Consider the following 25848-nt stretch of genomic DNA (forward strand, 5'->3'; position numbering starts at 1 on the left):
TTGTTGTTTAAATTTAAATAAACAACCTTGTTTTTTTTCAGTTGAGAAATCTAAATACTGCTTGTTTCAGAAAGAGCGAGACTTCCTCTGTGATTCTGCTCCAGACACTTCAGCCACACAGAAGTCGTCACACTTTGCCTATATAGTGGTTTCAGATACAGGCTGAGTTGTCCCCCTGCACAGTGCAGATGCAGGGATGGGGAAATTGCAGCTAACATTTTGAGCTGCAACTATAAAGACAAGCACAATTTCAGAAAAGAGAAGGCATTAATTACCACAAGTGGGAATAACAATAATAAAGAGTCAAAGCAATTGCCAGTGAAAGATGTTTACACAACTTGGAAATTCTACAGTGAGAGTTCTTCTCGTTTGCAGACTTATGCCATTTTCTGCAAGCCTTTCTGCTTCTCTGCTCCTAATTAATCATTTATTCTTTATCCTGAAGGGCTATTTCCTGTTTCCAATTATTCTGCTTATCTTGAGGGCTTTAAATCTTTCATTATTTCCTACACAGTCACTAAAAATAAACAGAAAATTGTAATGAAGCAGCTTAAAAAAATCCATACTGGATTTAATTAAACTTATTTAATTACAGTGTCATATGACATATTATGGACATAAGATGAAACATCATGGAGCAAAATAAGGTGTTAATTGCTAACAACATTTTAACAATGTTAAAATACTGGCTTAGGTAAACTTTCTTACTCAAAAATTTAAATATATCTGTTAGCTCTGGAAGGAGATGTTAGGTGAAAAACCTTTATTCCATAGGAACGTACTTTTCCTTTCAAGATGGACAGGCAGGAGAAGTGGGCCCATCAGAACCTATTAAGGGTCAGTAAGGCCAAGTGCAGGGTGCTGCACTTGGGTCGGGGCAATCCCACGTATTTATAGAGACTGAGTGAAGAACCCCTTGAGATCAGCCCTGCCGAGAAGGACTTGGGGGTTCTGGTAGACAAGAAGCTGGACATGAGCCAGCAGTGTGTGCTTGCAGCCCAGGCGGCCAACTATGTTCTGGGCTGCATTAAAAAAGGGGCGGCCAGCAGGGAGAGGGAGGTGACTGTCCCCCTCTCCTCGGCTCTTGTGAGGCCCCATCTGCAGTACTGCGTCCAGGCCTGGGGCCTCCAGTACAGGAAGGAGGTGGAGCTCTTGGAGCAGGTCCAGAGGAGGGCCACTAAGATGATCAGAGGGCTGGAGCAGCTCTGCTGTGAGGAAAGGCTGATTGAGAACTGGGAAAGGGAACTGGGATTGTTTAGCTTGGAGAAGAGAAGGCTCTGGGAAGAGTTCATTGTGGCCTTCCACTACTTGAAGGGAGCATAGGAACAGGAGGGAGAAGGGCTGTTTACCAGGGTGGATAGTGATAGGACAAGGGGGACTGGTTTTACACTGAGGCAGGGGAGGTTTAGGTTAGATATTATGAGGAAATTTTTCACCCAGAGGGTGGTGTCATAGAGGAACAGGTTGCCCAATGAGATGGTGGATGCCTCATCCCTGGAGGCATTCAAGGCCAGGCTGGATGTGGCTCTGGGCAGCCTGGTCTGGTGGTTGGCGACCCTGCACATAGCAGGGGAGTTGAAACTAGATGATCATTATGGTTCTTTTCAACCCAGATGCAGTGCTGGAGCTATCAGAAAACAACCTGGGTAGGATGAACATGCATTCTCATCTGCACAGTCATTTCTGGGTTTCTTATGAAGGAAGGACATAGGCGAGGCCACCTCAAGGGTAAACAGCCTATCGCTGTTGTGATCACCAGGGTCCTCCCCTAAGCATAACACTGTTTCACTTTAGATACATTCTCAGTTCCGATCACTGAAAATCCAGAAAATTGATCTCCAGCTACATACACTTCTTGAGAAGAGTGAAGTAAGCTCCTGCACAAGTTTATGCCTGCTGGTTCAATTGCATCAGCCGATCCAGATGTAAGGATATCCAAAGAAAAACCTGAAACTCAGTGAATCCCAAAGCCCCCTTCCTGCTCTGTGCTTGATCTTCCTATATTTCTCATGTACAGTGCAGTATCTTTGATTTGTCAGCAGAGGCATATTGATGGAGCAGTAAGTCATGCCTGATATTATTTACTCTCAAAGTGCTAATTATCTGGACTCTCGTTAGTGCTCTGCTCCACAGTCAGTGGAGGGAGTACCAAGTAGATAGCAGCCCCCACTTCTGAACTGAGTAACCGAAAAATACCATGGCTGAACACCGTGGATTTAATCTTCTCTCTAGGAAAAAAAGATTGATAGAGAGGAAGGTAAAATTATCATCTGTGAAGTAAGAACCTACAGAGAGACTAAATGCTAACACTCCTGTCTGCTAGATTTTTTGGTCCAAAGGCCAAACACAGAGTTATTGAGAAACGAGAGATGAACAAGGAAACAAAACTGCTCAATGGAGAAAAGTTTATAAATCAGGTGTGTAGGTAGTGCAATCAGTTGAACTCTCTAGTTTTGGGGTTGTTTCCTTATAAACCTAGTGACTTCCCCCAGAACAAGCAGCTACTTGCATTTGAATAGGAAGTAAAAATAATCCTATAATAACATCCAGTCAGTGGAGAATAATTGGATGGTAAGGATACCTGCTGAGACTGGAACTGCAGAGAAAAAATTCAAGCAAGTTATTTCCTAGATTCTGCAGATAGTTATCTTAAATTCCTGTATTTTATCGAGCAAAAGTCTGTAGGGATGTATCTAAAATAAAAATGCAATCTCCCTGAAATAGGTGCACAGGAAAAAATAAAAATGGAAAATGTGCTGTGAATCTTAACGACTGAACCATGGCCTTTTACTGGTGGAGGAATAACACCCACTTTTGTGGTGTCAAACTCATTCTTACAAATTTGGCATTCACTTTTCTTCTCTTCAGATCCCACAGCCCTGTCAGCTTTCCTGGTCTACAGCTTTCACAGTCTATCATCTGACCTTCCCTATAGCCCTTCTATACTTTTTACTTCACAATTGTGGTGGTTTTTTTTTTTTTTTTTTTTTTTTTGTTGTTGTTGTTTTTGTTTTTGTTTCTGTTTGTTTGTTCTGTTTGTGTGTTTTTGTGCTTTTTTAATGTATACCAGTTCGGTAGTCAGTGCACTGAGTCAGGTTCTTCAGGAGTGAGAACTCCTTGCACTCAATCTTTTCAGCCAACTGACAGTGGATCTCGGCAGCTTTGTGGCAAGAACCCAGAGTATGCATTTAGGTCTTCTTTCTCTGTAGTTTTTATCTTTGCAGTCTTAGATCCTGATGTTGACAAGCACAGACAAATTGGTAGTCCCAAAACTTAGCAGCAAGTCAGTGGTGAGTAAACAAGTTCTATATAACATACTTCAAGGCATAGGTCTAGACCCACTCATTCCCTTTCCTCTCACCATTCCTCTCTGTCCCCCACTTCCTCCTAGATAATGCCATCAATTTCCTGTCTTGTGTATTCCTATGCACTCACTTGGCCTGAGAAGATCTCCTGCTCTACTGAGACAGAGCGAGAGCTGACTTGTTGGATCTATGATCATATTTAATGTGAGCCATTGTGTCTAGTCTCCTCAAGAAGCAGAAGAAATGGCAGAATTGCTCGTGGGAGCTATTACACTGCTGCATATTTTGTCCATGTATTCATGTGCTCCAGTCTTGAAATCAAGAAGTAATTTTTAGTAAGCTTAATATGTATTGGACTTCCTTTTTAATTTTTTTTTATTTTGCTTTGATGCTGCAGTTTATTTTTAGAGAAGCTATATTAGAAAGCGTTTCTGTTCTCAGGCTGACATTGGTAATCATGTGGTGTTTAATATCATGACAGGGTAATTGACTACCATGACAACTGTGGCAAATGAGATACTACAGGATGCTGTAGAAACAGACGCCTGTGAAACTGGGATATGCAGATGACTATTTGTATCTGTTTATACTTCCATTGCTTTTTTTTTTTTTTTAAGAGCAAAGCATATCCTGCTTATTCTAAACCTATTCTCAATAAATGGAGAGATAAAAAAAATGTTTTAACTTGAAAATATAAAATAAATACACCCCCTGAAAGGCATCTGAGAGAGGTGCCAGACCTCACAGAGATAACAGAGCCTTCTGCTGTAGAGAAGGTGTGTCTATACGTTAACTGCACTGAGAAGTGATCAGATGGAAGTAGACAAAATTCGTTTTCCACCCAGACTACTGGATGCAGCCTTAGCAAATGGCAATTTCTGAGTCAGTGATGTCAGTGCAATCAGACTGAGCCCAGCAGTTGCCTTTCTGCTGATGGTGCAACAGGAACCTGCTCCAAGCTGTGGAAAGCATAGCTGGGCTCAGTATTCAGCGCAGAGGCATTGAAGTTCCTGGTTTTCCAGCATTTCTGTGAGCCAGCTCCTAACAGGTTCGCTTGTAAGACAGGATAAGCTAATCAGCTTCTCCTCTTCCCTTTGTTCTGGGAGATCACAGCTCTGCCATTAAATGGAAAACGTAATGTTGTTCCCTTCTCTGTAAGGGAACAGAGCAGACAAACTGCTCAGCAGAGTCTAATAAATGTGAGGTGTCTGCCAGATAAGAAATCAAAGGTGTTGCCCACAGGGCCAGCCCTTGAAAAGCAGGTGCAGAGAAAGATTACTGTGCCATGAGTCAGCCTACCTTTGTCTAAGGTTTAAATAGAAAACCCAAACAAGTGATGTTGATTCTAAGAGAAACCCAAATTTAGTATGTTTGTTCTCTCTCTCTAATATCAAACATAACAGTGTAAAACATACTGTCTGTAGTTGACACTTGAGGTTAATGGGGAATAACATCTGTCCCTTGTCAGCTTGCCACAACTTTCAGGTATTTTCTTTAAATGCTGTTGAACACTTACTACCAAATCTACTCACCCATCTGGGCATCTTTCCTGCTTGTGGGTCATGATGGTGAAACTGCAGAACCAGCACCGTTACGACCACAGATAAACCAACAATGACCATGATGCTAGCAAAATACTGAGCTGTAAGTAAAAGGAGGATTTGGTCAGAAAGGGAGAAAAACAAAAGGCAGATAACATTCCTTGATCTTGAGCTACATTTAAGAAGTGCTGAATCTCATCCAAACATCCTCTTCTCTGATACCTGTATCAGTGGACCCCCAGAAAATGTGGTTGTGGCACCACCACCTTCTGCTCCCACACCTTGTTGCTGCCCAAAAGGGTGCATTACTCTGCACCCTCCTCAGTCCTTAAGGTTACCCCTCTTGGTTTCTATGAGAATACCCTTGCTGGAGTGCTAAATTTAAACCTACTGCACGGGAAAGAAATCAAAATCTTGAGTCCCAGAACTGAGACTTGAAACTGTATCTCCTCAATGCATCTCATCATTGTTTGTAGATGACACCAAGCTGGGAAGTAGTGTTGATCTGCCTGAGGGTAGGGAGACCTTTCAGAGGGATCTACATAAGCTGGATCGCTGGGCTGAGGTGAATAGGATGAGGTTTAACAAGGCCAAGTGCTGGATCCTGCACTTTGGCCACAATAGCCCCATCCAGCGCTATAGGCTTGAGGCCGAGTGGCTGGATGTTTGTGAAGAAGAAAGAGACCTGAGGGTGCTGGTTGATGATTGGCTGAACATGAGCCGACAGTGTGTCCAGGTAGCCAAGAGGGCCAATGGCATCCTGGCCTGCATTAGAAATAGTGTGGCCAGCAGGAGCAGGGAGGTGATCATCCTCCTGTACTCAGCACTGATGAGGCTGCACCTCGAGTATTGTGTTCAGTTTTGGGCCCCTCACTGCAAGAAAGACATTGAGGCCCTGGAACGTGTCCAGAGAAGGGCAACGAATCTGGTGAGGGGTCTGGAACACAAGTCTTATGAGGAACAGCGAGGGAGTTGGGATTGTTTAGTTTGGAGGAGACTCAGAGGAGACCTTACTGCACTTATGGTTTAGTAGCCTGTGGTAGCAGTGGTGATGGGAGGACAGTTGGACTTGTAGGTCTTTTCCAACCTTGTGATTCTGTGATTCTATGATTCTATGATTCTACGATCCCCAGCATACATCCTCTCTTGTCAGAGGTGGGGTTGGTGCACCAGACTACGCTGAACGATTATCCACAGGGCTAATGGCATTTGAAGGCAGTTGTTGAAGACAGCTGAGGCAAAATACCAAGGACTATTATGTCTAGGTGTTAGAGAGAGATTTGGAAGCCACCATGAACTGCAGCCTCCACCACCACCTCAACGTGGATTACAAAAAATGCCAGTAATCTAATAAAGACTTCAAGGCAAATTTTGTTTTTGTCCATCTTCATTTCTTAATACTGTTTCTCTTTGCCTCAGCAGCAAAACACTTGTTCATAATAATGAGGTTCTTCCCCAAAACCAACACTGCAATTGCTTCAAGAGAAGGACATGGCTCTCCATGATACAATACATTTCACACCTGGATGTTCCTGTGGGTGATGTGAATTGAGATGTCACCGTGGCACCTACTTATGAGAGAACTAACAGCCAGGTGGAAGTACTGCAAACTATGAACTCAGGCTTAAGAGGAGCTGGCTGATCCGACTCCAGCATGTCCCATACAAGAGAAACCTAGAAGTGCTAATATCACTGGTCTAACTACTGTTATAAATCACTAAATATTGCAGTAAATTCTATGCATTTTAGAGCCTTCAATAAGATTTTCTGGCTTGAAACGTTCAATTTAGAAGGGCTTTGGCTTGTATTTTTTTATAGAACCTTATAAAATTACTTTGTTGAATCTAAAAGAACTTTGTATTAACTGATACTCCTAAGATCCCAGGCAATGGGAATTCACAGTTTAAACTTTGAATGCAGTAAACTTGGGAAGTGAGGTCAGAAAATTCTATAGATATCTGCTAGAAAGCAGGGAAAACAGTTCTTTCAGGAACAGACTGGGATCTGTACCATTCCCTGTAGACTGCAGCCTCCTCTCACCCTATTCCAGCCCCACACATGCAAGAATCAGTGAACTCTATTCCTAGGTCTTCACTAAATTAGCTGAATACTGCCACAGAAAATTAGAGGTGCTCACCCATGACATGTAGCTCAGGAAAAAAGCAGTGTCATAGCAGCTGAGCCACAGTCCAGCCACTAGACATTTTAGGGTCCATCCATAAGGATACAGCAGTTATGCACTTAGAGCTTTGAAGCCACTGGTCTCAGAAAGTCCCGTTCCCATGTATGTCTATTGGTGGAGATTAATGCGAATCTGATTTCTCACACACACGCACACACACACAAAAGCTCATCCCTTTCATTTATACATCAGAAGGGAAATGTTCAGCATCTCTTACTAATCATCTTTCTGTATCCTACTTAAGAGTTCCTGGTTGCTAAGATCTTCCCTCATGTATAGAGGCCACCCTGGCGGCTTTAACAAATCGCTCTACCACGTGCAGTGTCAGCTCTCAGATTAAGAAAAGCGATCCCAGACCAGAGTGCATCTGAAAGAGTATGGGATCTGGTGCTGCATGCCAGCTGCTCTGAGGCACACCTGGAAAGCTTCTGATATTCCACAGGAATACTGAGGTCTGCTCTGGACACCACTAGATGCTCTTCGTATGATTTCAAAGCCATAGTGTGTGAAAAAAAGAGTTGTTCCAGATTCTCAGTTGATCCCTCTCAAACATGAAATATGTGCTCTTCTACAGCTGATTTTCTTCCTTTTGCCAAAGGAGACATGATGTAACATGCTACCTGGACAGCTGTTTTAACATCTGGAGTTGTCAAGCTCTGTCTTATCACTGTCAGAAGTAGATCAGGTGCTGCTGTCATAGCAAATACAGATCTCATACAGCACAGAGACCTAGAAGCTCTTCAAAAAATCAGTGACAACTACTTGTTCTTGCAGACATACTGTGACATTGCTTAGGTCAAAATAATGGCACTGTCTTGCAGTTCAGAAATAGAGGAGCTTCCAGCACCATTTATGGACCTTTTGTGACATTATTCTATGTCAGAGAAGCAACGTGGTTTATTTTAGAAATTATTTGTAAGATCTGCTGCTTGAGTGGAACCGGATAAACTTTAAGGGCTGATTAGAAACAGGGTAAATAAAACAGAAACCCTGAGGGGTGATATGATTCCAGATGGATGCTTTGCTTTGTTGATTTTATCAGTGAACACTGACTGAGAAAGCAGTATATTATCTAGATTTATTAACACAGCTAATCATAGGAAAAACAGAGTTTTTCCATTCTGACCAACTGCAGTGTTGCTGATACTGTAGAATAATGGGGGGATGAAGGTGAGTGTAATGATCAGGTAGTTACAATGGTGAGGCTGGGCACCTCCCACTGCTATTCCTTCTTTGCTGGAAGCATCAGTTTTTGCATCTGACATTCTGGACTGTTTCAGAGCTGTTCTAAGTCAAGTCATTTCAATCATTTAGTGCTGAGGGTTTCTGGTGAATGCTCATGAAATGACAGAAATGACCCAGTGCATTCTCAGTATAAGATATACACTGTTGTTCCCTCTGAAAATGCTCCAGGTTCATAAGCTGAATCTGTGGAGGATTCAGGAAACTTCTGATCCCAGCATGAGGAATTCCAACTGTCCTTTTTTCCTATGGCAGGAAGCAGGACTCATGCTGGGCAGACACCATCTCACTCTGCAGCAGGTAATGGTTGCTCATAGGCAGAGTTTCTCTAAGAGTAGGGAGGAGAACAGGAAGTTGAGGACTGACTCCCTTACTGTCCTACTGTAGTACACAGATAGCAAAGAGACAAAATAGATAATGTGGACAGGAAAAAGTTATCCATTGTTAAATTTTCCTGTAGCTGGGACACACTGTGCATTCTGTTAGGTCTTACCAGCAGCAGAAAGCAAAGAACATTGCCACAATCCAGCTGGTCTTTCACAGACATGAAATGTTTGTAAAGACAGAGAATTCAGGGTTAGATCTTGTGTTTATATTGGTTATTATGGTAACTGCAGGGGCATGGAGCTGTATTTTCAATCTCTTCTCAGCCCGAAAGCTATCGCAGTACAGAACCAGATGTTTGAGAAATAAAACTGTTCTTTTTTTCTGTCTTAGATAAAGTGCATCCAAGATAATTAACTTTGGGAAAAACACCATAGATCACTGTGAAGAATTGGCTGCTTTCTATTGGATGGAAGATTCTGAGAGAAGCTCTGCCATCACCAAAGCTCCCATCAGGACCATAGAAGGGAGGGGAGAAAAACACTAAAAAAAAATTTGAAAAAAGGCAGAGAAAAATGAAATGGCAGTGACTGAGGATATATGGGCAGATGACAGAAAATGCAATAGATTAATCTTATTTTCTCTTTCTAGTCAGAACCACTAATGTCTTATGCTTATAGCTTAAAACAATCTGTAACTCCTAGAGGTGGCAAAAGCACCACATTTCTTCCTTGTCTTAGCAATTTGCTGTCTTGTTTGCTGTATGACTAACTGCAAGAAATCACCCCAAGCATCTGCTGCGAACATACTTACTCACAGTGTATGAGCTTCATTTGTATTGAAATAACACTGGCATGATAATGAACAGTAAGGAGATGAGAAGACTGAAAACAAATCAGTGCAGTAGAGCCATGAGCAGCAATTTAAGCTTTGTGGATTTAGAATAAGCAAGCAGACGAAGAGGAAAATACAGTGATGTTACCTAGTCTGAAGCTAACTAGAGTTTTTTGTGTAGCATTTGATAAATCCAGGCAAGGTGTCATGCATCATGTAGATACTGACTACATGAAATGACCATTCCTTATGCTCACCCCCCCACACACAGTCCACGTTCAACCACTCTGCACAAACAGCACAAACACACTTTCTGCAACATGACTGCTTTCTGGAGAGAGCTGGGAAGAAATAATCATAAAATCAAAGAATCATTTAGGCTAGAAAAAAGCACTAAGATCATCTATCTAACCATCTGCCCACCCCCACCATGCCCACTGACCACATCCCTCACTATCACATCTACACAGTTCTTGAACACTTTCAGGGATGGTGACTGCACTACTTCCCTGGACAGCCTGTGCCACTGCATCACCACTCTCTCTGAGAAGAAATGTTTCCTAACACTCCCCTGAGGTTTGCAGCATTTTGGAGATATTGAGGTAAAAAATCTGAAAATAGTAACGACTTCTGTTTAAGAGGATGCCACGAATTCACGGAGATGAAAAGTCTTAATGGGAAAAATAAACCACCTGACTGGTTTCAGAAGTCTGAACACTTCGAGAATTTGGCTTTTGGGCAATCTGATCTGACTTCTGCAGCCTGCTGGCTGAGTTGGAAGAGAGCAGCCAGATCACAGCTTACTGCAGCTTTGTTCTCAAGCTGAAGCCATCCCCTAGTTTCTCTGCATGACTGTACTCCGCCACCTGGGGTCTGACCTCAAAGCCTGGTGGTTTTCTGTGAGCTTTTTACTGATAGGAGGGTAAGCAGCCAGATGAGCAAGAGGGACACCAGCATAGTAAAAAAGGTGGGTGCCAAATGGATGTAGGCAGGTGAAGAGGATACTTTCTGAAGTATGTGATTTATGTAGCGATGGAAGAAGCCAGCATCACAGAGAAAGAGGGGAGAGGGTTACTTTCTAGAAGGAAATACAGCTCAATGAAGCAAACCAGAGATATGGAGACTGTAAGAAGGGAGTTGTAATGCTCTTAAAAAAAAGAATTCAGGCATATGTATGTCGCCTGAGGAAGAAATTGATCCTTTCCTCAGAGATTGTCATAAATCATTATCAAAAATGGACTTGGTTATCCAGCTCTATTAATCAGCATATCATTGTCTTTATAGAATTTTAAAACAAACAAACAAAAAAGAAAGAGAGAAACAACATGAAAAGTTTACATCTGAAAGCTTCAAATGTAGTTATCGAGGAAATTAACTAATCCTTGAGTTTCAGTGGACAGGTCCTGACTTTGCATGGAAGTTTTAATTGAAATAGGAGTATTTGCTTAATTTTGACTTGCTCACTGAACTGGAAGATCAGCACAGTGCAGTGCACATCCATCCCTTTTTATATGATGCACTTGGCTAGATACCATTGTCTTCAAGGGCTGGAAAATGCGTGAAATTCCCTTGAGATTACTCAAGGGCTTGTATATGTGAGACACATCTGTACACAACTGCATAGGTTTTTTAGTAGCAGAAAGAGCAATTGTCATACCTGAGCTGTACCCCACAGTCTTCAGGATTTCAGCCAGTGACCAGTGCACTCAGGGCAGAAATTTCAGGTGTGCATCACATCTGGAGTTCTCTGCACTTTTTTATATAGTCCTTTGTTGAGTAATGAAATCTAGCTCTATACATAACTAGATTCTTTATTAAATATTTTTAGGGAGAAATTAAAAGTGAGTCAAAGCATGTGTGCAGCCAGACACACTGCTCCCTCATGATGAATGATGAAGCTATACCAGGGAGGGTAAATTTAGGACACAGCTACTGCTGTATAGTTGTTCTCTGGAAGTCTTTTAAGGAGCTATACTCCGAGGCTTTTAGTGCCAGGAGAGAGCTCCTGGGCATAGAACTGAAACAAGCTTTGCGCATACAATCAACTTGTGTTGGATTCTGGCCAAACTATTGTGTTTGTAGATGCCATGGGACTTGGTTGCTCTTAATCCAAAAGGCTGAGCTTGTTTCTGTTGCTAGGGGTAGTAAAAAAAATTTTTTTAAAGAAACGGAGGCATCCTAGCTCTGTTTCCCAGAGTTGGCATCACAGATGAATTTGGAGAAGGGCAGTGTGCAAGCTTTGAGTGATCTTGGTGCCTTACTAGCCATATACACATGCTACTGAAAACTGGGTTTTGGAAATAGCTTTTGCCCTACGTAGGCTACTGTGGACAAGGATGGAAACAGTTGTACATGCAAGCCCCAGAGACAGCTGGGAAAGAACAGATTCCAAATGTCATCACCCATCTACTTAGCTGGGACAATCTCTCAGAGAAAGGGACTGTTGTGGAAAAAAAAGCTCCAGCACACCTCACTCTGCAGTGCAGTGGAGCATCACGGTCCAGATTCTGGAAGTTTATAAGCAGCCTGCTGCTGATTTCTAGCTCAATTTTTGTCACCTGCTCTTTGCAGAGAAGAAGTCAGCTTGTTTTTAATGTGCATTAACATAGCATTAGTGAACTGTTTAGAAATGTGAGTCTATTGTGAGGGGAAGTTCCAAACGATGGATTAAGAGAGCCCCTGGGCAGCTTACAAACTGACAGAATGCAAAAGGGCATGCCAAGGAAGCAGAGAAATGCTTTGCAGAGAGGCAGAAAAAAAAGCAAGTATCTTGCCCTTGTGATTATTTAGGCTGAGTGGTGCTTTGTTTATCCAAGTGTAAGCTGAAGACAAGATAATATGGCCTCAGCTAAGAAGAATCATTATACAATTTCTACAACTCCTTGCAAATAGACAAGTCCCGAGAAGTGAGTTATTTTCTAGGAGTCAGATTAAAGCAACGTTCCTTTTCCTCAACAGAAGCACTTCAAACAGCATCTGAGAGAATTTCTGAAATTACCACCTATTATTAGTTAGCTAGTTAAAACTGAGGTCAAAGAATGGAGAAAAATAAGTTGTATAGCATTTTTTAGTGAAGTGTTTTTACACTAGTGAAAGTCAGAAGCATTCAGCCGTGTCCACGTAGCAGGAGAAGCAAGGTTTTTACAAAAACAAATTTTAATGCAATGCAGATTTTTTCCAAGTGTGTGGGGTTGTCTTTTCAGAGTGTCTCCTCCTACATGCATGAATACCAGCAACAGTAACTTTTCTGTAAACTAGCAGAGGATTTTTCTTTTTCAAGATCAAATTACTTGCATCCTTTTCAAGCATTCTCTGAGTTCTGTTTCTGCAACTTGATACTAACCATGCTGATTTTGCAGGAACTGACCAAACTGTCCAAGCATCCACCTTATCCTCGCATTCATCTCAAGAGGGCTTTTAGCCAAACCAAAGACAACAGTGAAGAAACATGATCATTATGTGGTAAATACAATTTAGCAAATAAATATCCCAATTATTATCTACTAGAAAACCACTGTGGAGAGTTTATGCATTGTTGGGGTGGGGATAGGATCTCAGGATCGTGCTACGTAACTCAGCTCAGTTCAGTACTTGCTGAATAAAGAGTATTTGGGTACAGAAGCCAGAAGAGTGAAGGGTGAAAAACCCTTCCCTGTTTGTTTGGAGTAGAGCTGAGAGTTAAAAGCAGGGCTTCAAACCTGGGATACTATGGAACAGAGGAACTCACACTTCATTTGAGAAGTCATAGAGGGAAAATGGTCTAGAGTGGCCACAATATGAAAGGTCTCAAGAATGGTGAACCAACATAGTTGTTTCAGCTCCATAGTAGATGCACAAATACACAAAGGGGAACAGATCATGTCAGAGAAAGCTCAGAAGGATAAAAACAATAAAGGAAAACAGCAAGGCCTTACAGGAAATCAGCCTTCAAGTGCAATGGAGAATCCTACCAATACTCAGAGAAATAAAAAAGTGCATCAGAAGACTAGCATGGAACTCATGACGGTGCACCAGTGCAAAAGGTCAGCATACCTTGCAGCGCAGGGAGCAGGGACAGGCTGCAAAGGCAAGATCTGGAATCATTATTTGGGCATTCACAGCTGGTGTTAAGAAAGCTAAAGATAAGCAGCTGAGACTGACAAGGGAGTCAAGAGCATCAGGAAGACTTTCTACCATTACACAAACAGTAAAAAACTGAATTAAGTCAGCAAACCACTGGGCTCAGTGAGGCCTTCTGAGGAGGGGTTGCATGGCTACAGCTGTTTCAGGCTGGAGCTTTGAGGTACCTGATAACTGTAGACATGAGATTGTTTAGGAGTCCTTTATCTGGATACCTGAAGTCACTTACCAGGATCTTACAAAACATTTATGTACTAGGAATATTCTTTTACTATGTTCCACAATACAAAATTTGTCCAGTGAACGGATGAAAGAAACAGACTGTGTTTGACCTATATGACAACTTTAGGAGGTGCGTTTCCAATAGATTTGATATGCTCTAATTATTTAGGTATTTTTAAAAAACTTATAGTAATACATGCTGCCAACAAGGCTTATTTGGTATACTATTTGTGAGAATAGACTTCTTTATTATCTCCTAGACTTTGTGATAATAATTTTGTAATAATTGAGATAACATTCACACGGAGCAAGGGACTTGATCAAATGGTTATCCCCACCACCATTACCATGATCTCTCACCCCCTATCATTATGTGATGTTTGTTATATCTATGCTGGATTAAGTAGCAATTAGCCTGTTCTTCTAGCCCCTAAATCCATAGTAAATTTCTATAGCTTTTTTTCTTATATATCTTATTTTCTCTGGTAGGGAATTGTAACAGTAGAAACTTATATAGTTAAAGCTATTGCATGGAACGCATACAGGTGCATCCCTTCAATGTCTTCTACTCACCTTTGTGGAGTCCTAGGTATACATGCAGACAAGGGTTTTGTTAGATTTTTTGGAAGTTCCTGTGTGACTCAGTGGCTAGAATCTCATTCAGTAAGATGCCCAAGTAATTTGGAAGTTTTCAGGAACTCTTGCCTGTGGGAATTTTTATCCTTACTGTTTCATTGTCACCTTCCTTCCCGACATGTAGGTCTGTGTTTTTTCTCCATGAAGTTAAATATTAAGTTGTCTGAGTAAATGGTCTTTTGCTCTTTTTATTATACAATTTGTGAAAGGCTTTAATTTTACAATCATATAATGGGTTGGAAGGGACCCAAAGGATCATTAAGTTTCAATCTCCCTGCCACAGGCAGGGCCACCAACCTCTAGAAATGCATCTTCTGTCACATATTGATATATTATTGGATATTTTATTTATTTCAGTTGCCTAGAATGTGTACTTTAATCATAATTTGCATGAATATATTGACCTTAGCTCAAGAGATGTTTTAACAGTTTCTGAGTTTCCTGTGCTGTTCACACTTCTTTATTTTACAAACCAGAAAAGGTTTGTTTTTCCTAACCTGCTGAGGTCAGGAAATGATGTTTTAACCAGTTTCCACTGGTGAAATCGAGACTTCATGTTCTCAAGGCAGAGGGATTATTCCATGAAAACAAAAATAAATATGACCCTCTAAACTGATTTCAGTATTAACTGAAGCCCTTCCCATTAGTGCATGTGCATGCAATAGAAAGGCAACATATGAACCTGTGCCTTTATGATCACAAACTGCTACCCAGCCTTTTGCCTCTCCCATTCAACTGAGCTTTCACAGCTCTGGTGGGTTTCTTCATCTTCAAGCCAACAGAAATGTAGGCACCTGAATCTGCTGGCAGGCTGACCAGCCTCAGTGCCTTCCCTTCTGCCTCTGCTTCTCAGAAGGCACTTTCAGGAGGTTCACCTAGCAGAGGCTGGAGCCCTTGGCATATAAAGCCCATTGGATCATAGTCTGAGAGCTCTTACTACCCCTGTGATGCTGCTAGTGACCAAGCAGCTGCTGGAGAAATGTACAGGACACAGAGGTGACTTTCCCTTCCTGTTGCTACTGTCACACTCAACCTCAGAAATAACACACTGTCAAGACCAACATTCTCACTTCTTATGTTAAATGTCATAATATCCAGTCAGTGTCTCTCTGTGCCAGCTCATTGACAGGACAGTCCCACAATAAACAAGCAATCTCTCATATCAATTCATCTTATAGAACAACAGTGAATCCCTCACCTTCCTTGTTATTTGACACTTCAGAAAGAAGAAATTAATGAAAAAAAATGACTCAGTCCCTCTGGCATTCTTGCATGACCTTGTGAAAATCACTTAATCCTTATAGCTTCTTAACTCCTCTGGATTTCTTATATTGTCTTCAGAGTTATTTAACAATGGCTAAAAAGCGAATTGACTAGAAGATTCCTGGTTTGGATTTTAAAAGGCTATTTCTAGCTTTAGAGATTTTAAGCCAGTCATAACAACTGTTTTGTTCACAGTATGGGTATTATATAGATATAGGTAGTATAGGCAGTATTCCTAAAAGCATTTCCCCAAAGTATAAGAACCCACAAGTTTCATCACTGTAGTAACTTCTATAGTTGTAGGTTGAATCTTGCTGTTTAGACAGTGATGGGAATTTCTTGAGTGATTTGTCCAAGCCTCACCAGTCTGCTCTCATGTTCATCTCTTAGTTGGGACAAACACCACTGTGACAGCATAGTGTTTCAACGCACTGATCATTTCAAAAGAAATTTGAAATTTCCATTGGAAATTTCCATTTAGAATTTCCATTGATGCAATTGCACCAGTGGAAATTCTTTGTATAGCTTGGTGAGGATGACCTCAAGCAGAAATTGAAGCTTTAGTGTTGTTTAAAGGCTAAAGACATATCTTTTCTGACTCCCTGTGGTTTCAGTTATGGTAGCAGGACTCTCCAATGCTGTTGGAGGGTTGTTCATTAAAACTTTCTATAGCTAAGCAAAAACATATATTTAATTTGTCTCAAGTAGTACAATATAAAATTCCTCAGCAGTGCATAACAGAGTGGGGGAGCAGATGATGTGGAAGAGGAAAAACTTCTATTTGGCCAGCTGCAAAGATATCTTCAAAAGCTTTCTGTGGGCATAGCTTCAACCAGAGAGCTGTCAAATTAACTCAGTGAACCCAGATTCAATGAACCCAGGACGAAGGCTGAGTACTATTCCAATATCTCACCTGTTCTCATGCACTGGTTGAGCTGTCCTTTGTGATTTGACTACCCAAACCTCCAAGCTACATTGACCTGGAGTCCCTTTAATTATTACAATTATCAGTCTATCTGATATTTCCAGAGCTACCTTATGCCAGGTTGTTTTTTTGTTTGTTTGTTTGTTTGTTTGTTTTGCTGCATCCACACAAACTATAAAGCCCAAACAGAGGTTTATTCCTAACACTGATGAAATGCAGAAGTGTGGTAAGAAAAAGTCAAAGCTCCAACAGGCTTTGAACAGCTCTTGAGAAACACTGTACTTTTTGCACAGAGCAGAGAAAATCAACCTACCTATTAGTGGGACTGAATCAGACGTTGCAGGCATGATCTCAGCCACAAGCAGCATGAATACAGTCAGGGAAAGCAGAACAGTGATACCTGCAGGGAGTGAACATGGACAGGAAAGATGAGGAACACGATTGCTGCAGCTCCTCCTCTGATGTCTTTGCTGTTAAATATAACTTTGTCTTCCTTTAAAGCGAAGCCAAATCCATGAATTCATGCTTGTCAGGGCAGGTGAGAACTTCTACTAAGTGAGAGCATCTTTGGATATATCTTTATCTGCTCTTTTTCCACTTCTCAATTGCACCCAAACCTTTGCTTCTCTCAAAGTGAAGGAGATTCTTTGCTGCTCAGTGAAATGGAACTTGCAGAATGGATAAAATATACTGTTCTTGCCAAACAGAGCTTGCACAAAAACCAGACAACTGTTCAAGATGAGGAGAGACTTGTTTCAAATATTACATGTTATATAACATTCTCCATAGAGCTGCAGCCTGTTATGAAAGTAACTGTGTTATTTTCTTCTCTCTGGAAAGGCTGTTTGCAAAATCTAGCTGCCCTGTGCTGAGAAACTGCCTTGTATTTCATGTGTTCAGTGCATGAATATTACACTCTCTTTTTGTGCTTTAACTCAAATAATTCTTCTCCTTGTCTGCATCCTGTTTTTCACAGTCAGTAGTCATATCCCTCATAGTCCATGTTTTGCTTCTTGAAATACTGGCTGTTCAGTGCTCTGCTGTTTCTACTAACCATGTGCAGTCAGTACACTATATTTCAGCATCTTTATTCTGATCAGATTTGTACAGAAGTGATTCCAAAGGTCTTGCCTGGGTCAATCTCATATATTCTCAACTTTCTCTTGGAAGCACCCCTCCTGTCTATATTGATACTCATGACAGTACATCTCATTTAGCTCTTCCTTGGCTGTCATTACTTTGCATTCATGGGGAACTCATAGCTTGGAGGTTTGAGAGCTGTACTTGGAATGTGAAAATTCAATGCCCACCACTTTCATGACCTTCACTCTCTGTTTCTTACTATTCCTATCTGAAAAAGGGAGTTAATCAGCTGTGAAATGCACTTAGATGTGCTTAAGAATAGAATGACAGAGGGGATGGAGAACTACCATTACTTCTTCTGCCAGTGACAAGTTCTACTTCATCCCAGAGTAGAATCCAAAGTATTTAGAACTGTATGTGTGAATGCTATACATAAACTTTTACTCCTAAACTAAACAAGTGCTTCTGTTGCTCCTTCAGGGAAATCTTTATTCATCAAAAACCATGAGGTGTTATTTGCCATTTTATGGGAAGTACACAAGAAATAAGTGAATTCTTTAGCACTTACCTAAAGAAATCTTCTCTCCTGAATCAGCAGGCAAAAGGAAAACAAGCAGTGCCAAGCCAGATATGAGAACACAGGGAATCAGTAGGTTCAAGCCATAGTAGAGAGTGCGTCGGCGCATGGTGATGGTGTATGTCACATCTGGATATGGTTCTTTACAGCATTCATAATACAACTCATTCCTCTTTCCTGGGACACCTGCAGAGAGGGAGATTAGAGTAATGGGCAGGGGCACAGGATTGCCCATCATCCACTGCCCAGATAGCCTCTCACTGGCATTGAAAGGACCTCCAGAGATCCTCCAGTCTCTCACTCTGCCATAAGCAGATCCAACCTGCTACCACCCTGTTGCTCCTGCTTTCTCTCTCAGGCTTTAGGCAAGTGATGGGATGAGGAAACAGAAACAAGATATATCTCCTGTGCTGGCTACAAACTGCTTCTTTCTTCAAAGAGAAGCTAGTGTGTGGTAAAAGCCAGCTGGCTCTACCTCCAGACATCCAAGCCTTGGACTGCAGCAGGGAACTTATCTGGCTCTTAAAGCTATCAGCAAGGAGAAAGTATTTCCCCACCTCTTCATGGAATCTCTTATTGTTCCATGCATCCAAGCATGGAATAGAAGATGCACTGAAGTGTCCTGTGGCAACTGAGAAGGGAGAAAAGAAATCCCTAAATCAGCTGCAGGGCAAAAGTCATTTTCTAACACTTGTAGCCACTAATGCACATATGGCTGGATAGATTTAATGAGACCAGGGACAACATGTCTCAGATCAATGTTGTTTGAAAGCTGAAATACATCATTACAGGATTAAATCGGCCAAGGCTGACTCTTAAGATATCAGTGTCTTCAGGAACATCTGAATTGACAGTGCAAGTTGCCTGCGGTTCCTAATCCACCTCCTGTGATTTCTAGTACCTACATTCATACTTTCTGGATCATTAGAACTGGATCAATCAAAGAAGCTCATCTGATCCAGTTCAAAACCAGTCTCAGCAACCCAGCCTCAGAACAGGAAGATCTGCAAACAGAGGCCAGAAGCTAGCATAGCTAAACATAACTTCTGGCTTACTGCAACCTAGGGAATGATTGCTAGCTTTTGATGTCATGTACACTAGCCCATGCAACAGATAGTTTTCAAAAGCTGCCAAATCAAGCTTATATTCTGTCATGTATGAAGATTAAGATACATTACAACATAGCTGTACTGTAGGGTCGGCAATGGTGACGTAGTTGCAGTAGAATGCCCATGAAGCTGTATGGCAGAGACTGCAGCAGGACACGTGTCATGGCCAGATGGAAGAGCTTAGCACCTCGCTTGTTTCACTCTTTTTCTGTGTTACTGTACACAAGGTACAGAAGGGACAGTGATATGTAAAAATTGACAGGAGAAATGCAAGTCTCCATAAAGGGTTATTTGGGGTATTACTGAACACTTTCACCAAATGAGCTGATTAAGGAACAGTTCTGTCCAAAGGCAAGTAAAACACAGCCCAGTTACTTCACCAGATATGCAAATTTATTGAACAGAAATGACCACTGTATCACAGAATCACAGAATCACAGAATTGTAGGGCTTGGAAGGGACCTCTAGAGATCATCGAGACCAACCCCCCTGCCAAAGCAGGTTCCCTACACCAGGTTGCACAGGTAGGCATCCAGGCAAGACTTGAGTATCTCCAGAGAAGGAGACTCCACAACCTCCCTGGGCAGCCTGTTCCAGTGCTCTGTCACCCTCACTGTGAAGAAGTTCTTACGCACATTTGTGCAGAACTTCCTATGCTGCAGCTTATGTCCATTTCCCCTCGTCCTGTCTCCACGTCCCACTGAAAAGAGACTGGCCTCACCACTATGGCTGCCGCACCTCAGATATTTATAAACCTGGATCAGGTCCCCTCTCTTTTCTCAAGGCTAAACAGACCCAGTTCACTTAGCCTTTCTTCATAGGGGAGAAAATAGGAAAAATAGGATCAAAGTACTGGAAAGTTAGAAATGCTCTGGAATAAACTGACTTTAGGAGGACTTTCCTATGCAGTCCTCCAGCACTCCTGAATACTGATTATGTTTCTTATTTTATTCTCAGATGCCCTGAATGGCATATTCAGCTGTTCTGGGTTAGTGATTCCCTTGATCGAATATCTAGACTAGAAAAAAAATGGCTGCAAGTTACCATTAATGTGGTCTAAACTCTGCCCATTTCCGTAGCTTGACTTCTGATTTACACCTACTTAAATGAGTTCAAAATAATTCACTAGGAGCTAACTATGAATAACTAATTCTGGACACAAGTTCCTCGTTTAAAAATACAAGTACATCCTGAACCACGAAAAAGGAGACACACTAAGCTGCAGTTATTTCCAGATATTACAAACTGTTAGAGGCTTTGATGGTTTTCAGAGTGAACAGGATAATCTCTGTAAAAGCTAATTCCAGTTTTGCTGAAATACCATTTTTTACACCAATCAATTCTTTAGTGATGTGTTTGAGTAGATGTGACAGTAGCATTCAGTGTGTCTACATAAGACACATCTAAGTACAGTTCTGACAAACTGCTCAGATGCATCAGCACCACTAGATTTCATTTGTGCACTTAGACTTAGGCAGTTGCTTCAGAACACAGTGTTTTCAGACACATTTCAAAGAATGCACTTGAAAAGTTGTTTTTGATCTGTGATTTTTTTCTTCTTTTTTCATGTAAAAGGTTTTACATGAAAACTTTTCATACCTGTATTTCAAATACAGATCTGAATATACAATAATTTCTATCTATTTGGGTTCCGCCTTTGAAAATTAGAGTACTGAAAAAAATTTAGGCAAGTCAATTTACCCACTAAATCCCACTCTCCATTTGAGATGTAGTTGGAAATATCAGCCTCAAGCATCTGCAGGTCAATCAGCCAACCACTGTGAGTCCAAGAGCCAAACTTCAAATCACACTTCTGCACATCAAATGGGAACCAGCGGACATCAATGTAACATGTGCTCTTCAAAATGCCTGTAGATAAAAATCAACCAGAATCAAACGTGTGCAGGGTTCACCTCCAACCTTAACTTTTAGACTGATTGTGAGCAACTTTCTTCTCCAAAAGCTTGCATGACATAGTCATGGTGTAACGAAACAGCAAGCACAGATGAAAGATACTAGCATAAGTGCCTTCCTGGGACACTGGTGAAGATCCCTTCCTTCTTCACTGCATCCTTGAGGTAGGTTGTCCAAGAACACAGTGGCAACATGAGAGCTGCTCTCCCTGTCTCTTGGTCTGGCTGGCCCAAGGGTCACATCCAGATTTTACTTTGCATGTTTCTAATCCACTGTCTTTATTTCATATTAAGTAATGGAGGATGTTAGGATTTGTTGCATACTGTAAAGCTACTGTTTAATTTTGGTTTATTTCTTTATTTGTATTCAGCTGAAAGAGGAGATTAAACTAGGGAATGCTCCAGACTTTATTACTGGGGCCCCACACTGCAGTTGCAAGATTTTCCCAACTGTCCGGGAGAAATGAGAGCCTAGAGCAGGGCGAAGATGGTCTATCTACACAGCCATATCACGAGAAGCTGGAGCAAAGCAGAGGTCATCCCTACAAACCTTCACCTCTGCAGGCCTAAGGCTATGCAGCTTTCACTTTGGCTCCCCATCTTCCCTGAGCTGGCCAGCACAAAAGTACTGTGTGATGGAGAAGCAGCTTCTGATTTGATGGAAAGTTACCTCCCATGCTACACTAAGATTACCTGCTTGCAGTAACTGTTTCTGTGTGCTCCATAAAATACCAGATAATGTGAATCTTAGCTCTGAAACACCTAACCAACGTGTGTTTGCTGTAAGTTCTTAGGTGTGCCGTTTGAAGATAAAATCCCCCAAACTGAGATCATGTGTTAGTTTCTTTCTGCTGCTGTAAAAGCTGGGGACACTGTGGCTTAATAGTGTGGTGTGTGCATTTCTCTGCACAAAAACTGATGCCCAGCTGGATTCCATCCATTTGCTCTGTTACCTTCTGGTAGATCTGCTTCCCACTGTCATGGCCATTTTTGGGTGAGTTACATTGGGTGTTTTCTCCCACATTCTCCTCAGTCTTGGCTCTGGTACCTTCCTTCACAACAGACAGCTGTACCCTCTTTGTTCTCTCTCTCTGCTCTTCCACTGAGCCATGTATAGCAGAGCTTGTTTTTCTAATGGAGAACATCAGTGAGCACAGCCTGCTCACAGAGTAATGGGAAATAAAACTTTAATGAAGCCTTGGAAACACCATCTTTATGCCTCTTTTGTGTTTTCCAATGTCCTGATTAATCTAGCTGCTTCTGTGAGTACTTGTTGCATTAAGTAGGCTGATTATCAACATTTGCCTTCTAAAATGGATTGGGCAAAGCAGTTTAGCAGGAGTTAAACTCCTGTAAGAAATTTGATTTTTATACTTTCCATGAGACATTTCCTTTACTTCTTATTCTCTCTTTTCTACTTTCAATTTTGTAGCTCACTGCAGGTGTACTCTGGATGTGTGGTATATCTTCTGCCTTCTTAGTTGAAAACAAACCAGCAGAGCACCAGATCTGCCTATATGTATACATTCTCCCTTGCCTACTGTACAGAGCCAGGAGGGACAGGGAAGGCTCTATTCTGGTGCATGGTTGATTTTATTCCTGTCAACTGTTGATCTCTGGAGAGCAAATATTCCCATGGGTCTTTCCATGAAAAAACAAAAATGCTTTAAAAGGTCTCAAAGGTAGGGATCAACAGAAGATCAACTATCAGGGAATACCCACTTTTATCTTGGTGGCTCCTACGGTTGTGCTTGGCATTAGGATTCCAGCGTATGGCACAAAGATTATACATTTCCTGTCCATCAGAGGCTGTGATGAAGGGGATAGCTTGTGTGTTTGCTGTAGGTCCTGGCTGCTTGGACACTGAATCAGCAGTATAGATGGCCCTCTGGACACTGAATCAGCAGTACAGATGGAAAGCAGAATGTGGTTTGGGTCTGGCTCAACAGGGCTGGTCTCAGTTCATCTTCTCTTGATGAACTCATGGAGATGGAGGTTCAGCCTCATAGAATAAAGTGCGCTGCAGAGAGACTGCTGCTCCTGGTTACCTCCTGTTGTCATACTTCCCTTCAGTCTCAAGAAGGAACTAATTGGTTTGCATAAGAAACTTTTCTCTGTGATAACGTGATGTGAGGTACCCAACACCTTGCCTAGATAATACCTCAGATGGATCTCTGGATGATCAAACTACTCAGCTAATTTATGAAGTGGAAATATGCTACCAGTCGTGGAGCTATATTACTTAGTGGATCTGTCTCAAATAAAATTATATATCTTGCAAAATTGCTGTGGACTGCTTCTAAATGCTTTGATTTCATCTATGAATGAAAACTACTTATAGTTATTCAAAGCTATACATTGAGCAAACAAACACAGTCTGCATCCTACCTGGAGGAATATATTGACAGGATCCAGAGTAATTCACCAGCACATTTGTGTGAAATGTTGCATCGAATCTCTCATCCGCACTACAGCACAGCACAAACAAAACAAAGAAAAGAAAAAGCAAGCTGATGTTTAAGATGTAGCAACTTTCAACAGGAAGAAAAAAAAAGAAAAAAAACAACTTCTTTTGTGAGAATTCAATGCACAGAATGTCTGAAGTACCTTTTTTTCTAATAGACACTACTGGCCTGCACCCAGAAATGCTGATGGCTTGCTGTAATGTCCTCAGAGAAGCAAGATGTGGGGCTGTTAGATACCTTGGGGCAAAGGCAGAAAGGAAAGGAGCAGAAGTATTACAGTTTTTGAAGTTTTAAGGAAGTTTCAAAGTCTGAATTGTTGGCAGGATGAGGCTTTTCTAGGGCTGCTGTCATGATCAGGCAGCTCACAGTGTAACTCAAGTAATTTTTTACCTAAATATCTGTTGTAAGAGCAATGGTGCCCTGAGGCAATAATTCTTCTGTCTCTTAGGATGCTTAGGGGCCAAAAGTTTGCTTCGGGCAATGGAGGAAGATGCTGGAGAGAAGCTGTTTCAGATTTGGGGCTTGTAGGAAGGTACTGATTGAGACTTTAAGAGCAGAAACCTGGTGAAAGGGATCAAGAAATGAGAATTTATTTAGTATTCCAGTGGTTCTGAGAAAAGAAGGGAATAATGACCTGAGCAAGAATACTGTTCAAAGAAGCAGGCATGAGGGAGTGTTCCAGTTTAAATACAGAAAGATTCCCATGTTGATTCCTTGCCTATCATGGCTACATGCAGGTCCATGTTGCATGGCTCTCCCATCTCACACACCCTGTCTTGCCACCAATCATGGAAAATTCCAGTCTCCATTCCTCCTTTGGCTTGCTCCTTGTTCATGTCTGAGGACACAGTGCCAGAAAGCTGAAAGGGGGGGAAACAAATGCTGGAGAAGAAGACTGCAAACTGAACACATCTGCATCCTGCTTTCATGTCAAAGGGTGAAGAACAATGTTCTCTGCATCAGGATCCTCTACATCAGGACTTGAAAATCAAGGACTGAACACTGGAAACATGGGAGCAGGAATGACTGACTCAGGAGGAACACAAACATCAACAGAAATCAATGTGGGTAAAAGCAAAAATACTAGAGTGCAGAATGAGTGATAACACAAAAGGCCACAAGAAAGGCTTTCTTAATAGAAAGAAGAAAATAAGGGAAGAAAACAAGGGAAAGACAAAGGGTGAGATAGACTCGCTGCTTGCTGTGAAAGGAAAGGAAACAACAGAGTACAGGGAGCTGCAGTGCCTTCTGCACTTCACTTTTCAGGAATTGTGGCTCACCACAACTAACCCTCACACAGTGGTCAGAGTCCAAGGCAGGAGAGAAAAGGAAAGCATTAAAGAAGTGTAGAAAAGACAGGTTCCAGTTGGCAGCACTGATGAAATTTACTCTCGAATACTGAAGGTGGCCAAAATACTCTCTGAAGCATTAACAATCATTTGTGAGAGTTTGGGGAGTACAGGAAAGGGCTCAGTGAATTAGAGAAGTTCAAAGAGAATTCTGATTTGTTTTTTCTTTTTTTGTAAAAAGGTGAAATTATAGACACCTCATCCTAACTTCAAAGATAATGAGGTAAAAACAGCTGGCACGGATTTGTCAAGGCCAACTGCATGAAATCAATCTAATTTTCTTACTGAATAATTCAATAAGAGGAAGTAGAATACATATCTGAACCTCAGAAAGCCCTTCCTGTGATATATCCTTATAAACAAACTAAAATAATATGGACCAGATAATATGCATCATTTTTGGAGACTGAAAATTAATAAAAAGACTGTAAGTAGTAGAGCTGCAATAAAGAAGAGCACCTGAACAATTTTCAGGTCACTTCAAACCTCCTTCAGTTATCTTATAGTGGGTGACTGGAAGGGAGAACAGCAGAAACTAGAAGAAGGAAGCCCAACCCAGACAACTAGGAAGGATTATGTTTAAAACTGGCTGAGAAGGAAAGGTCAGTGAAAATCTTGCAAGGACAAAGGACAAAATAAGCCCAAAAATAAAACATTAGAGCAAAAGTAGAACCCCTTCCTCCCAAAAAGCAATTAAGAATAGTCTGTATACAGAAATTCCACTCAATCCAACAGTGCAAAAGTGCTGACTAGAGCACT

At 41.5% G+C, this 25848-nt stretch overlaps 1 protein-coding gene across 1 annotated transcript in view; it reads right to left on the reverse strand.

Moving 5' to 3' along the window:
- The window catches only part of LOC100542043 (neuronal acetylcholine receptor subunit alpha-7-like), a 48382-nt gene that overhangs the window by 1510 nt on the left and 21024 nt on the right, over positions 1-25848 (reverse strand). The window contains exons 5-9 of the mRNA XM_085214091.1: positions 23664-23743; positions 21064-21231; positions 18245-18439; positions 16907-16993; positions 4838-4947 (exon numbers count right to left, since the gene is read on the reverse strand). Of these exons, the coding sequence (XP_085070217.1) occupies positions 4838-4947; positions 16907-16993; positions 18245-18439; positions 21064-21231; positions 23664-23743 (640 nt within the window). The remainder of the gene's footprint in view (positions 1-4837; positions 4948-16906; positions 16994-18244; positions 18440-21063; positions 21232-23663; positions 23744-25848) is intronic.

Source organism: Meleagris gallopavo, chromosome Z, assembly GCF_905368555.1.
Source record: "Meleagris gallopavo chromosome Z, MGAL_WU_HG_1.1, whole genome shotgun sequence".
Classification (NCBI taxonomy): Eukaryota; Metazoa; Chordata; class Aves; order Galliformes; family Phasianidae; genus Meleagris; species Meleagris gallopavo.